The sequence below is a fragment of the Zonotrichia albicollis genome, chromosome 22 (assembly GCF_047830755.1).
Source record: "Zonotrichia albicollis isolate bZonAlb1 chromosome 22, bZonAlb1.hap1, whole genome shotgun sequence".
Taxonomy (NCBI): domain Eukaryota; kingdom Metazoa; phylum Chordata; class Aves; order Passeriformes; family Passerellidae; genus Zonotrichia; species Zonotrichia albicollis.
The window spans coordinates 1,367,301-1,382,564 of record NC_133840.1 but is presented as its reverse complement, the minus strand read 5'-3'; the positions used below and the strand labels follow the sequence as shown (position 1 = coordinate 1,382,564).

Sequence of the window (15,264 nt, the reverse complement as noted above, 5' to 3'; positions counted from 1 at the left end):
TACTCCCTCATTAAAACCCTGCGAAATCTGTGCCTTCTGCAGCTCCTCACCTGCTGAACCCTGCTGGGATCATCCAGCTGCAGCTTGGCAATCACACAGCCTGGGTCCAGGACTGCCCCCGGGCGTTTGACATAGTGGATGCAGCCTGACTCCCCTGCTGTTATGGTCATCACCATCTTCATCACCTGTAGCAAGGAAACAGGTTACACACTCAGCTCCATGTGCCCCAAAATGGCTCTGGTTTTGGGGGGCAGCAGGCAGTGTCCCACCACAGACAGAGCTGCACTCAGGTGTGCCCAAAACTCACAAGCACAGATGTTGGGAACACTGAAGTGAATGGGAGAACAAAATAATTGGCCACCGATAGTGCAGCAGGAGCTTCAGGAATGGCACTGCTCACACTGCCTGAACCAACAGGGCACTCAGGAAGGTCCCACACTCAGCACAATGAACAAAGCTGAGAATTTTCTGCTGCGTTCCAAAGGCTCCTCTCAAAGGCTGCAGCCACATCTTCACTTCAAACAGAGGGAAGCAGGATCACTTTCTAGAGGTCTCAGAGAGCTCTTCCCAGACAGAAAAGCTTCCCTAGATCAAGAGCTGCTGCCTTTGGAGCAGAGGGGTTGGGCATGGGGGAGCCAGCTTGGTTTTACCCTTGCTCTGCTCTACACCAGATTGTGTAGGTGGTGCCTTCTTAGCCATGACCTGTTGCAGTGCAAAAGCACTTACATAAAATAGCTGCATCTCTGTCTTGATATTCTTCTCCTACACATTGTCCCCAGCTGGTTTAATTGCCCCTCTGTCATCACACACCTTCCCCTCCCTCAAATCTGTTTTGAGCCACACACTCCTACACAGCCCCTTGTGCTTTCCTCATCGCGATGCAGAAACTGCTCATCCTCCTCCTCCTCCTCAGTAAGAGTTAAGTAACTTCCTAGGGAGAAGGGAGGAGTGACACTTATTCACTTCTGGGATCAGCCTGATAAATGATCAGCTAACCAGGATAAAGTTTGTTACCTCATCCTGGCACACAACTCTGTGTCAGTAGTACAAGGAGAAGCCTTCTTCACCTCAGCTGGGAATGGATCCCACCTTCCCTTGGAATCTCAGGATTTTTGGGAAATTTTGCTCATCGCTTGGTGTACAGCCATTAACACTCAAATTTCTGCTGTTAAATTTCTTCCCCACCCCATCACACTCACTGACAATTCCCACTGTACTTCAGGTTAAAATTTGCAAATTAAACACTGTGAATGATCCCTCATGCTCAAATCCCAGTCCCAAAGCATCCAACACCCCTCCCCTGGTCCAAACCAGTTCTCTGAGAGTTTTACCTCAATTTCTGCAAAGCACTGGCCTGCAAACACGTGTCCCCCATCCTCCACCACATACTGGATCAGCTTCCCTGCGGAGGGGGAGCGCAGGATGGAGGGATCGTTCTCCTTCTCAAACACACAGGTCTTGTTCCCAATGGTGATGCGGTACCTGGGGGACAGCAGGACACATCAGTACCACAGAATTCCCTGGGGAGGGACAGAATTCCCTGGGGAAAGGTGTGGGAAAGGGAAAATCTACTCTGCCTTTCCCTGTTCTACTTTGAAACAAAACTACGGGAAAACACCTCAGCCAACAGAAAGGTGGAGACTCCAACCTAGAGAGTTGCCCAAATTCCCTGTCCTCCTGAGCAGATCCATTACTTTTCCCAGAAGATAACACAGCAGAGGGGCAGAGTTCACATTCCAGATCTGGGGATGCCCTTTGCTGCCCTTACTGCTCTGATCCTTGCAGGGAATTTTGAGGGCATGCACTGAAACTTGTCTTTATTTCTGAAGCAGCCGTGGAATTACAAGAATTTTAAAGATTTTCAGGTTCTGGTTTTTTTGGTTTTTATAATCTCAAAAGTCACTTTTAAGGACAAAGCAGAGGAATATGGACTCCACTTGGTGCACAGCCAGATCCTTCTTCTAACAGAAGGCAAGATCTGCTCTGTCTCAAAACTCACCCACAGCGCACCCAGTAAACTCCTCCTAGGAGAGAACTCCCCTCCCAGCTGACCTTTTGGGAAGCATGAAGTCACAAATACGCTTCATTTTGGCTGTGCAAATGCTAAAGATGGAGCTGCAGAGGTTGCTACCTGTCCACTTCCTCCTTCATGTAGGTGGTGTAGCTGCTGCCGTCGTAGGAGAGCAGCAGCCCGCCGTCGCTCAGGCGGTGCACGTCCACCTCCACGCAGGAGCTGTTCATGATCACCACGTAGCAGTTGGGAGACTGCCTGGTCACCTGCCAAGCCACAAGGGTGGGAATTACCCAGGGAACTGAGCACAGCACTGAGGGTCTTGCCAGCCACAACACAGAGTTTTCCAAGCGCTGCGATAGCGGGAATTGATGAAGAGGAACGGAGGGGTTTGACGTTGTGTGAAAAAATTGGGGTCACACAGGCAAGCAAGCCAGCTGAGCAGAGGGATGGAGCAGCTCAGGGCTGAGAGAACTGGGATTGTTCAGCCTGGAGAACAGAAATTCTGGGGAGGTTTAAATGTGGCCTTCCAGAAGCCCACAGGAAAAATGAAGAGAGGCTTTTTACAAGGGCCAACCCAAACCAGTCTGGGATTCTGTGACACAGCAGCCAACAGATGCCAGGACTAGTGCTGTCCATGAATGCTGATTTAATCCTCTCACACTTCTGCACTGAAGGTTGAGGTTTGATTGTGCAATCACAATTTGCTCACCCTTATCTCCTTACAAGGCACAGTTGTGCACTTACACTGCATAACGGAGATAATCTGGGGGGGAAAATGAGAGATTGTCCCACAGGGAAAGCAACAAGTGCTCTCCCTGAGAAGGGGATCCTATCCCAGTCTCTGCCCCAGATTATCTATTGAAGCTGGGTAAATCCTTCAAAGAACACTTCAGCTGCTGCTCAATGCTTCTATTCCTCACCAAAGATAAATCCAGGGAGGTGCAAAATTCTCACTGCTGCAAAAACCAGCCTATGGTCTTGCCATGAAAAACTTCATCAACACAAATTTGCCCCAGTAAGCTAAAGAGGATTGCACAGGCAACCTTAAGTCTAATATTTCCTAACTTTCACATGTTTGTTTGGTTTTGCAACATGGGGCTTTTGCATGCAGCAAAAAAAGCAACACCATGGGGAGAAATTGCTGCAAATTCTGTCACGTTGGTGTGTCAAAATCCCAGCAGAGCAGACCTACACATTCAGAAAAATCAGCTGGAAGTTTTGCTCAACCAAAACAAAACTACTTTGTAGTAGTTTTTGCCTGTAACAAAGCAAATTTCACCCTGCTCAGAGCAAGAGGCTGAAATGTTTACAGACATTGCAATGGGGCCATGCGAGGGGTGTTGCCCTGCTGATTTCTTCACCCACTAAAGCAGAGAAAATCAGCCCTGCTCAGACAGAACTCCCTGCACAGATCTGTGCAAAGGGGAGGCCAGAGCAGCACAGGGGGCCATGTGCAGCCCAGGCAGGGGGTGGCTCCCACTCTGTACCTTCAGCACGTATTTCCGGCCCTCGTAGATGAGCTCCACGTCCACCGTGTTGAGCAGAGTGTGAGCAGGGAGGACTTGGCCCCTGGAAAGGGAAGGACAAAACAAAACTGATCTTCCACAAGCCACCAAAGGACTACCAGGGGTCCAAAGGGCTTCAGAGATGCATGCAAGGCTTTAGGAAACACTGGCAGAGAGATGGCAGTAGGTTTTTATAGAGCCTCTTCTTAGGAGAGACACGAATCAGTCTGACCAAGTCAAACCAAGCCCCTCCAGCCACACAGGGCAGCTTTGCTCTCCTTTCCATCCACTCCTGGGTGATTCCAGACTCCCTAATGCTGCCCTAGCAGCACACAGAGCAAGAACTTCGTGTTTCTGAGCCATTTCCTGGAGCTCCTGCTAGAAACCAAAGCAATCTGTGCAGCCAGCAGGGGATGTTTGCAGATGCAGATACCCGCCAGTTTTCCCAGCAGATAAAGAGCTCCCTGGGGCCAGGCAGCAGGCAGCAGATAACAGCCCCTGAGCATTGCTGGGCTGCATTGAACAGAACCTGTGGAGCAGCAGGGATTCCTGGAGAGCAGCTTGGCCTCTCACCTTTCCAGCGAGTGCAGGAAGTTGGAGACGCTGTTTCGGAAGCTCACGTCAGCCACGTGCAGGGCCCCACACACCACGCCCAGCATGGTGTCAGGCCTCTCAGCCTAAAAAAGGGACAGCCACAGTCACACCTCCCCCAGCCTCAGCCCAGGCTCAACACACAGCTACAAGAATCAGCAGCCTCAGCTCCATTTCTGGTTCACGGCCAACACTCTAAAATCAAGTCAGTGTGGCAGCCATGTGAACCCTACACAGAAGCCATTCTTTCTGTAGCCCTTTAAAACTACATTTTCCTCTGCCTGGATCACATCTTGAGGTTCCAACAACACTTCCACTGTCATCTGTCCCAGATTCCAAACATAACATTGTCTTAATGATTTTCTGGACAACTTTAAAACCAACTTTCCCCAACAGGGACGACTAAGATTCCGATACATGTAGGAAGCAATGCCACTGAAAATATTTATTCATTAAGTGGACAGTGACCATTCCTACACCCTTTAGCAGCAGCAGACACCACCCCTGCCCCTGCCAGCTGTGTCCCTGCAGGGGAAGCAGCTCACCTGCACTTTCTCAGCGATGAGCCGGTCCAGCCAGCCCGTGTCGATGCGGTTCTGCTGGAAGCTCTCTGTCTCCAGCAGCTTGATCAGGTATTCCACAGTGGTCCTGAAGTCCCCTCGGATGGACAGCTCCTTCAGAGCCACCACCATGTTCCTGAAAGGGAAAAGAAGCCCTGTTATCTATCCCATCCTAATGGCAGCTGCAGACAGAAAAGCACCTGAAGGTCAGAGCAGAGGAGCGCGGGCACTGGATGGAGCAGGGTCCTGAAGGGATTTTGGGAATGGGAGAATGCTGATTTCCCTGCTGAAGGGATGGTTGAGAATGGGAGAATGTTTATTTCCCCGCTGTTGGTGTGAAGAGCAGCTCAGTGAAATCAGGAATTTCCCCTGCTATCCCCTGCCCTACCACATGTCAGGGGTGTACAACAGACAGACAGACAGACAGATGTGGTGTCCACCCCACCCAGAGTGGAACTGGGAAAGGCTCTGGATGAAAAATGTGGATGACAGGTCAGACAGGTCTGCCTGAGGACCAGGTGCTTAAAAATCCCACACCACAGAGGACACTCCATGGTCAGTCAGGTTAGCAGTGTTTTCCTGTTAGAAGCCTTCACCTGGATGCTTTAAAGAGAGATTTTCACCCTGTGGTGGCTGTGTCACAGCCCAGCAGCAGGTATACAAGGCAGGGATGAAACAGAAAGGAAGAAAAAGAAAGAAAATTAAGCAAAAAGTGTAGAAATGTAGGTGGAACATAGTGGAATTGCAAAGCAAGACAGGATGAGTAGCCTGGCCACAAAATGGAAAACAAGACAAAGACAGGGAAATTGCTCTTGAAACTCCCAGAAGTAAGGAGCCTTGTTTTCCCTGGATCAGAGAGGACCAAGCCAAGCAATGTCCAAGGCCTCCCACATCACTTACGAGATGGCTTCCTCACGGTTCTCCCCCCAGGAGAAGCAGTGACCAAACTGGGAATCAGCAAACTCGTGGAGCCCTCCTGCAGCAGCCACGCTGAAATAGCCCCAGACATTCTTATTGCTGCGGAAATTCAGCTCCTGGACTGTGCCAGAGCTGGGCTTGAACCCCTGCAAAGACACACAGACACTCAGACATTGCTCTGTGCCCTCAAGAAAAGGTGAATAACCCAGAATGAGGGCTCTGAGAACAGCCCTTTGTGCTGCAACGTGGTGTAACAAGTGCAGGCTGTGTCTAACGGAGTCTAAGAGAGGTAAGGGAAGAATCTCTTAAATTTGCTGCCAACATGTTGAGCAGCAGCAGGGAGAGGCCCTGGGAAGGCCAGGGTGAGCAGCAGGGCCAGAGGGGAGGCCTCACCTCGTCAGGGTTCTCGCTGGTGATGCGGGCAGCGATGACGTGCCCACGAGGGCTGGGCACGTGGGCCGAGTTCTCAAAGTCAATGGTTGTGTCCCCCCAGGGGGAAACTCCATACATCACCCTGATGTCCTTGATCCTGTGCAGGGGGATCCCCATGGCAATCTGAGGAGGAAAACATAAATAAACAAACAAGCCCCACCACTGAGTTTGTCTCCTCACAGAGGCAAGCACTCACACTTCCCAGGACAGCTCAGCTCAGTGCAATATCCACCTTAAGCCCTCCAGCCAGCATTTTCCATTCACTGATTAAAAGGCTCCAGGGAAAGCTGGCAGTGCCAGGTCAGCTGAGGATGGGCATGCATTAGGCCTGGTAAAAATATACTGAGGTCCCAGTGAGGCAGAAGGGCCCTAATTAGTTATAGGAAACTGGAATTTTGCAATTATAAACTGTGGGGAGAGTAACCTGCAGAACCAGCTGCTGGCTGCATCCTTATGGAGCAAAATCCCATTTTCCCTGTTTATTAGTTTAGATACAGTTTAAAAAAGAAGGAGAAAATCACACAGAGCCTTACTGAGGTGTGAGGGGACTGTGGCATCCACCCACTGCTGGAAAGCTGGGGGGACACACAAGGGGCTGACAAACCACAGCACACCAACAACTGCTCTCTACAGGATCTCTGAGGGATCCCCTGGTGCCTTTGGGCAGCATCAAACAACTGCTGAAAGGTGGGAAATTCCATGTGTGTGCTCACCTGGAGCTGTGCTGCTGGCAGGTTGACATCTGCCACCATCTCAGTGCAGGGATGCTCCACCTGCAGGCGTGGGTTCAGCTCCAGGAAGTAGAAGCTGCCATCCTGGCTGTACAGGTACTCCACAGTGCCTGCACTCACATAGCCCACCATCTTGGCAAGCTTCACTGCACACTGGGACACACAAAACAAGAATATTGCACTGCCAGTCACACTAAACAGGAACATTGCATTGCCAGTCCCCCCTGCTCGCTCTGTTCACCCAGCACACCCACTCCAGATTTCTGCTGCCATTCTGAAACACCCCAACACTAGTAACAGGCCCAAGAGAAAAGCCAGTGGAGTTTTGATTTCTGACTTATTTCATCTACAATTCACAGAAGGCAGAGCTTGAAGCAAATATTTGTAACACCCATCATCAGGCAATTCCTGCAACTCCTGAAACTTGTTTTTAATATGATAACACATTTAAAACACACTTCTCTCCCCTTTTTGGGAGTGCATTTATCTTTGAAAGGAGCTGTTGGTGAGACTTAGTGTGGAAATGTGAGTGGCTGCCCACAGCAAGCAGGTGGAGACACACAGCCCTGCATTGCTCCTTTACAACACTCACCAATGCAAAACTTAACACATTTAAAACACACTTCCCTCCCCTTTTTGGGGGGGGCATTTATCTTTGAAATGAGCTGTTGGTGTTGGAGATTTAGTGTGGAAGACTGGAGATTTAGCTGTTGGTGAGATTTAGTGTGGAAATGTGAGTGGCTGCCCACACCAAGCAGATGGAGAGACAACGCTGCATTGCTCCTTTCAAACACTCAACAATGCACAACTCCAGGTGATGTACAACAAAAATAACAAGTCCTGGCAGGGCAGGGCAAGCTGCAGAGCCCCTCTCACCTGCTCCATGTGCTCAAACACTGCCGAGGTGGCAATGGAGGCTGGGGCCTCCTCGATGATCTTCTGGTGGCGGCGCTGCACGGAGCAGTCGCGGCCGAAGAGCGAGATGGCGTTGCCGTATTGGTCTGCCAGGATCTGCACCTCCAGGTGCCTGGACTGCTTGGCCAGCCTCATCACAAAGATGGGGGAGCCTGGCACCTCTGTTTGAACCTGCAGCAGGGGCAGAGAGAGGCAGAGCACCCCGTGTGAGAGGCGCCCTCAGTGCTGGGGTCTCACAGAGATCCGAGCCCAGGGGAGTGGGAGCATCACCTGTCTGAACAGGTTGGGGAAGTCATCTGCATTGTTCACTTTCCTGATCCCTTTTCCTCCTCCTCCTTCAGAGGCCTTGATCATGACAGGGTAGCCAACCTCCTCAGCAGCCTGGCAAGAGGAGCAGAACAGCAGGGTAAGGACAAAAAGGCAGCAGAATCCAGTGAAAAGATCATTATTTCCTTATTTCCCTTCTGATTCACATCCACATCTGACTATTTAGCGACCAATGGCATAGAAACCAAAAATCCCATTGGCAAGAGTGTCTGTAGCTGGAAAAATCAGCAGGGATTTTGTGATTACAGAGAACTCTGACCTCTGCAAGTGATCACAAAATCTTTTGTCAGTGCTTCAATGCCATTAAATCTACGAATTCACAGAAAAGCTTTTGAGTAATACAGAAAATCATTTAACATGAAAACCCTGGGTAACATGAAAACCCCCAGGGCCATGCTGGGAGCCCCAGACCCACCTGTAGAGCCCCCAGAGCCACCCTGGAGCCCCCAGACCCACCCTGAGGCCATCATCAGCGTCCCTGACGTAGCCCTTCTCGTAGAGCTCCTGGGGAACGCTCAGGATGCGCTTCTGGAGGTCGTTCTCCTGCCAGTCCACTCGCAGCCCTGGAGCACAAAGTGACTTAAAACCAGAGCACAAACTGACAAAGCCAGACTGGAGTCTGTATTTCCAGCTGAAGTCTGATAAAGCCCCTCTAAATGAACCCATTCATCTCCTCCGTCTATCCAATAATTCACAGGGGTGAATTCCAAACCACTGGGACAGAGTTGGTGTAGGCACAGTTAAATGTGCACAGCCTACACAAATTACCACCTTTAAACACAAGAAATGTCCTCAGCACCCCCTGAGCTCCCTGTGCTGCCAGGCTGTGAGGAGCCACTGCAGGACACAAGTGACAGTCACAGTGCTGAGCAAGGGCTGGCAGCCCTCAGAAAAGGAGAGTGCAGAGTGCAAACAGACACTGCTGATCTCTGGGGAGCAAGGGGTTTTATCCAATCCATCACATCCTCCTCCACTTATCTGTGAGAAGAATGCTGCTATTTACAGGGCTTTGGAGCTGCAGGGAATTCCATGGCAGCAGAGCATGGGCTCCAAAACTGCACAGGATCATGGGGGGCTTTGGGTTGGAAGGGACCTCAAGGATCATCCTGTTCCAGGGCAGGGACACCTTCCATCAGACCAGGGTGTAGCAGGTGAGCCTGTGAGCATCAGCTGCACTCCAGGAAAGAACCTCTTCCATGTTTGCTCACTTCTCCTCCCCGCCCTCCTGCATGCTGCCAGCCTCTCCCACCACCCCAGGCTCATCCCACCCCCAATGTCATTGGTGTTCTGGGCAAACAGCACAAATGGGAAACCCTGAACAGATGGAACATCTCCTGGAACACACTTGTGAGCAAAGAGCTTCTTACAAATTGGACATGCTGGAGGGAAAGAAGATCAGGATGCTCTTGACAAACACAGGACAATTTCCCTCTTACCACTGCCACTCCAGGGAAGAGTTGGGATGCCAGCAGTCTGAGCCACGATGGAAGAGGCAATTTTATCTCCTAAGGCCCACATGGCTTGGCTGGGAGGACCTGCAGAGAGCAAAGACCATGCATGAGAGAGACACGGGGGTTTGGACATTAGGGCAGGTCCAGAAATCTGATTTAGGAAAAACCCCACTCCTCCCATAAAACTGAGCCCTCTCCAAAATGAGAGCAGGGACAATCTGCTTTAACAGGAATCTTTTCTGATTTTTTACCTCTACATTAAAGGATGTTTGAGAAAACTTTCCCCTTCTTCCATACAAGGACTGCTGTAAAGAACATTTCATCCATCCTGCACTGCAGACAATTCCTCATGGCTCTCTCTCGGGCTCAGGGTTTCTATTCCCCTAAACCTTCCCACCTCCACACAAAGCCTAGACACCAGAAGAGCAGTCCATCTCCTCACCCATGAATGCAATCCCGTTTTTGTGCAGAAGCTCTGGCAGTTTGGGGTTCTCTGATGCATGGCCCCAGCCAGCCCACACAGCCTGCAGGAGAAAACAAACAATTTGCTCTTTGTCTGAATGCAACAAGCAAGTGAGCAGAAACAGACACATGCAAACACTCCAAGCCTTTCTCTTCCTCATGGAAAACAGCCTCAGAACAGCCTCTGAGCTGCAGGGTGTGCTGAATTTAAAGGGTGGCTTGCACCTTGCAGGCAAGTGCAAGCAGGCTCAGGAGGAGCTGGGTGAGGAAGATGTGGGTGAGGAGGATCTGAGGAAGATCTGGGTGCAGGAAAGTGCTGCAGGGATCTCCTTGTCCTGCAGATATTCCTGCTGGGACAGCCCTGCACTGTCCCATGGCTGCCTTTGGGTGCCCATGTGGTTTGGAATTCCAGTTTCTCTGTCCTGCCTTGCTCCTGAAGGACAGGAGACAGCTCAGGGTCTGTGGCACCTCTCACCTGCACTGGGATCCTCTTGGCAATGTCCAGGATGAGCTCCACGTTTGCATAGTTGTTGTTGTTGGGTCCTCCTGGCACGGGCACGTAGTGATCTGCCATTTTAATGTACTCTGCAAACACAGGGGTACATCAGGCTGCAAATCTAACAGCACACAAAAATCCCGCTTTTTTAGAGCAGGACTCACTCTAAAATCCTGCTTTACTCACTCTAAAATCCATCTTTTTTAGAGCAGAACTAACTCTAAAATCCTGCTTTTTTAGAGCAGGACTCACTCCAAACTCCTGGTTTTTTGGAGCAGGACTCACTCTCAAATCCTGCTTTTTTCCAGGCTGAGCCCTCCCAGGGCCAGGAGGAGGCTGTGACCCTGCCCAGCTCACCTGCATTGGCTTTGAGGTCCTCAGGGGTGACCATGACCACGAACCTGATGGCCCTCTCGTTCCTGAACATCTCATAGGACCAGCGGCGGATGGACCTCATGCACTTCACTGCTGCAATGCCATTGTTGGCTATCAGCACCTGGAGGCATCAGAAGCTGGCATCAAACAGAGTCTAAATAGCACAGAATTTATATTTATATAGTTGTTCATATTTATATAGTTATATATTTTATATTTATATAAAATATATATTATATATTTATCATATAGTATTATTTATATATTATAAATATACATTATTATATATTTTATATTAATATATTTTATGTTTATATACATGGCACAAAATTTATATTTATATATTTATTCGTATTTATAATTTTGTATATTTATATAATATATAAATCGTATATTTATTATATAATATTATTTATACATTATAAATACACATTATTATATATTTTATATTTGTATCTTTTATGTTTATATAAATAGCACAAAATATATTTTTGCATATTTATATTTACATGTTTATATTTATATATTTTCTATTTATATATTTATATTTATATATAACATATATTATATATATGTTACATATATTATATAACATATATATAACATATATAAATATTATATTTACATGTTTATATTTATATATTTTCTATTTATATATTTATATTTACATGTTAACAATCATTAAAGAAGTTTTTTTCCCCCCCCAGATTTATTGCCCAGTTTGGGGCTGTGCAGTGTTTTAGCCAGCATCCTGCTCATGGCCCCTCTGTCAGTTCAGAGAGCAGCTCTTGTTTCACCATAAAATTTTAATGTGTTATGCCTTGGTTGGATTAAACAGCAGAAGAACTGAAATCAAATTATTAAGCATTTTTAAATACGTTTCTTAATGTTTTTCCCGTCTACTTGTTTTTTCTGTCTATAAATCCTTCTGTACCAGCACAAGTGCTCTGGCTCACTCACATCCTTTTTCTTATTACTCTAAACTTAAATAATCAGATGTTTGTTTATCACAGAGAAAACGGAAACCCAATGATTCCAGGCAGAAGCACAACTTCCAAGCTCAGAAACATCAGTGCTTTGATACCTGCAATGTACAGCCTCAGAGAGAGACAAGGCAGAGCTGCAGAGAGGAGCTGGGATATCTGGAACAGGACAGGGAATTACCTTCTCAATAACTTTATTGCCTCCAAAGCGAGTCACAAACTCTGCTGGAGACGCCACGGTGAAATCCCGCTGCACATCCACCTTCTTCCTGTCCCGGCCCTGCTTGACAAGGTGCAAACCAGACATGCTGGGCCTGGGGAGAGGGACAGACACAAACAGCCTGTCAGGACAGCTGGACACCAGCAAAACAAGGTGTGTGAGTAACGGGAAGGTTCTCTTTGGCCACACTCCCCAGTCAGACAAGCAGAATTTCTCCTTTCCTTCAGGGCATGGTGCTCTGTTTTGCAGGGATAACTCCTTTTAAACTACTTTTCAGTCATTTCCAAAAGTTTCAGGTTACCTGGAAAAATCCCAGCTATGCCAAAATACAAATAGGTAAAATTACTTTTGCTGTGTGTAGCTGTCCAACACAGAACAATACTCCACCAGATTGCCTTCAATCCATCCAGAGAAGCTGGAAAGAACAGTGATTTCTGGCTTTGGTAAAACAAGCTGCAAAGATCAGGCTCTGTAGGGAAATCCTCTTGGAAAGCACAGCAAATTTATCTCCAGGTGCAAATGAGAGACTCAGACTGGCTATGGAAATCATCTTCCAGGAGTTCCCCACTAGCCAGTCTTGAATATCTTCCTCAAAAGCTCTGGGAGCCAGAGGACAAATTAATCACATTACTCCTACTCCAAGCACAGAAAGCCAACTTTGTGCCTGCCAAGCCCAGCCCCGTGCCCTGCCACAGCTCCTGTGTGTGGGAATGGCACAGCCACCTCCCCTCCTCCTGCTCCGGCTCCCACAGCAGCACCACAGGCACAGATCCCCTCTGGCTCTGCTCTGCCGGGGCTCACAAAGCTCAGTCTGTGAGAGGAAATTCCAGGGCAGAGCACAGAGCTGCTCCTCACACCCAGTGTCTGCCCTGGTGCAGCACGACTGGAAATCAGGGAATTCATGGGACACTTCTTGTGTCACAGGCACTGAAGCTTCACCTCCCTGCTCAGCCCACAGATCACTTGTTTTTACTGTGATTTCCCCAAGTTTTCCTCCCCAGGAGCACAAGGAAGCCCTTCTCCTGCCCCTGGCAGCAGCACTGACCCTTCTGGAGGATTGGGAAGCTCAGCTCAGAATGAGCAATTCAGAACCCTCAGGAATGGGGATTGGGATGAGGATCTCAGCTCAGAATGAGGAATCCAGAACCCTCAGGAATGGGGATTGGGATGAGGATCTCAGCTCCGAATGAGGAATTCAGAACCCTCAGGAATGAGGGATTGGGATGAGGATCTCAGCACAGAATGAGGAATTCAGAATCCTCAGGAATGGGGATTGAGATGAGGATCTCAGCACAGAATGAGGAATTCAGAACCCTCAGGAATGCGGATTGGGAAGGAGGAGCTCAGCTCAGAATGAGCAATTCAGAACCCTCAGGAATGAGGATCTCAGCACAGAGCTCTGGGAAGCCCCAGCAGCACCAAGGGTCACTGCAGATCTGTGCCCAGGAGCTCTCTGGATGGAACCTCTGCCCTAATCAGCTGCTCCATTGAGCAATTCCCCTGGGAATGGCCTGGGATGCAGGGAGAGCAGCTGGGGGAGGGCACAAGGGGAAAAGCAGCACCAGGAGAAGCCAAGGCACAGGTTTGCTTCTGCCACCACAGCCACTATGGCCAGGGAGCCCCAGAGCTGCTGCTGGAGCATCCCTGCTGGAGGGAGCTGCTGCTCCAGGGGCCTGGCCACAGCCTGACAGGGAATTCCTCCTCACATTCCCTCAGAAAGCCCTTATGGCCATGAAGCTTTCCCCATACAGAGCACAGAGCCTCCTCAGCACCTCACCAGGAGCACAGGACACCCCAGAGCAAGGCTGTCCCTGCCAGTGACACCCTGGGACCTGTGCTAGGTCACAACAACCCCATCCACTCGAGTGTCTTATCTCAGAGAGGAGCTGAGAGCCAGAGAAAGGCACAGAACAAGCTCTGTGTGCACAGGTTCAGCCCCTGGTACTTTCCCTTCTTCCACCCAGCTGCACTTCCAGACATTGGCACCAACCTCAGAGCTGTCCCCAAAAGTTCTCACACTGCTGTGAACTCAGCCTGGGAATGCAAGGGCAGGAGAAACAGGCAAGAAAGAGAGCAAAGGTGCAGTTAAGGTTGAATTTCTACTAAATGGATGCATTTAGGGAGTCAGAGTATTCCTGGCAAGGAAGGAGCACAGTCCAAGGAGCCAGAGAGGTCCATGCATTACAGGGTTACTGAGAGCAGTCTCAACAAAAACAAGATCAAAATGCCAAGGTGAGGATTTGTGAACATGTTTAAATATGAACTGTCCCACCAAGAAATTACCACACACAAAGATACTGCTCCAGGCAAATGTCAACAGAGCCTGAGGTTCATAACTCAGGATGCAACAAACATTTGGACATAAACAACTACAGTTTGATTTGTGAGCATGCCAAGAACACCAAGTTTATTTATCAATAATCACAGGCTGCACACTGTAATCAAAACAAAAGAGTTGGGATTTTTTTGCAGGATAAGATGAGGTAGAAGCTGGACAGGAAGGAAGAAAGTATGGATCTTTCAAAACAAAACAGAATAAATGCTGAGTTAGTGACTGTCATCCCTATTAATCACCTGCTCACAACTGCCACATTTTGTGGTGGACAAATTCTCAAAATGCTTTTCTCCCCTTTTTTTGTATATATGTAACATACCTTTATGTTTGTGTATATACCTCTATATGTGTATAGATAACACAAGTATATTTATAAAACATACATCTATATAACTAATGTAAGTGTATTTTGTGTATGTTATACACCTCTATATTTATATGCAAATCACCTCCATAGTTGTAAATATCTAAAGTTTACCTTTATATTTCTGAAATATGAAATATTTCTGAAATATGAAATATACCACTGCACAGCCCTGTGCATTTCACTCCCAGCTCTGAAATCCAGAGGCTCCTGTGAGGAGATCTCTGAGAAAGTCCCTGTGTAATTTAGCCCCAGACAATGCTGAAATCAATTTAAATATGAACGAGGACACAGAGGGGTAGAACTTGTGCAGAACCTCCAACTTGAGCATCCCTGATCCCCCAGCTGAGCTGTGCCCTGGCACCTCTGTCACAAGGCTGCATGCACGGAGAGCCCAGGGGATAAAATGAACACCAGAACTCAGAGAGCATCCCCAGCACAGGGGCTTTTCCAGAGTTCCAGAGGATGAAATGAACACCAGGAGCTCAGAGAGCATCCCCAGCACAGGGGCTGTGCCAGAGTTCCAGAGGATGAAATGAACACCAGGAGCTCTGAGAGCACCTCCAGCACAGAGCCCAGGGGATG

The 15,264-nt window shown here is 48.6% G+C and overlaps 1 protein-coding gene across 8 annotated transcripts in view; it reads right to left on the bottom strand.

Moving 5' to 3' along the window:
- ACACA (acetyl-CoA carboxylase alpha) overlaps positions 1 to 15,264 on the bottom strand; it is a 101,074-nt gene that overhangs the window by 73,922 nt on the left and 11,888 nt on the right. For all 8 annotated transcript variants that reach the window (XM_074556951.1, XM_074556949.1, XM_074556947.1 and 5 more), the window contains 17 exons: positions 11,942 to 12,074; positions 10,760 to 10,898; positions 10,382 to 10,491; positions 9,887 to 9,968; positions 9,430 to 9,528; positions 8,450 to 8,556; positions 7,937 to 8,047; positions 7,628 to 7,837; positions 6,734 to 6,904; positions 5,982 to 6,143; positions 5,571 to 5,734; positions 4,656 to 4,806; positions 4,093 to 4,196; positions 3,502 to 3,583; positions 2,132 to 2,277; positions 1,332 to 1,482; positions 51 to 185 (listed from right to left, as the gene is read on the bottom strand). In XM_074556951.1, the coding sequence (XP_074413052.1) occupies positions 51 to 185; positions 1,332 to 1,482; positions 2,132 to 2,277; positions 3,502 to 3,583; positions 4,093 to 4,196; positions 4,656 to 4,806; positions 5,571 to 5,734; positions 5,982 to 6,143; positions 6,734 to 6,904; positions 7,628 to 7,837; positions 7,937 to 8,047; positions 8,450 to 8,556; positions 9,430 to 9,528; positions 9,887 to 9,968; positions 10,382 to 10,491; positions 10,760 to 10,898; positions 11,942 to 12,074 (2,257 nt within the window). The remainder of the gene's footprint in view (positions 1 to 50; positions 186 to 1,331; positions 1,483 to 2,131; positions 2,278 to 3,501; positions 3,584 to 4,092; positions 4,197 to 4,655; positions 4,807 to 5,570; positions 5,735 to 5,981; positions 6,144 to 6,733; positions 6,905 to 7,627; positions 7,838 to 7,936; positions 8,048 to 8,449; positions 8,557 to 9,429; positions 9,529 to 9,886; positions 9,969 to 10,381; positions 10,492 to 10,759; positions 10,899 to 11,941; positions 12,075 to 15,264) is intronic.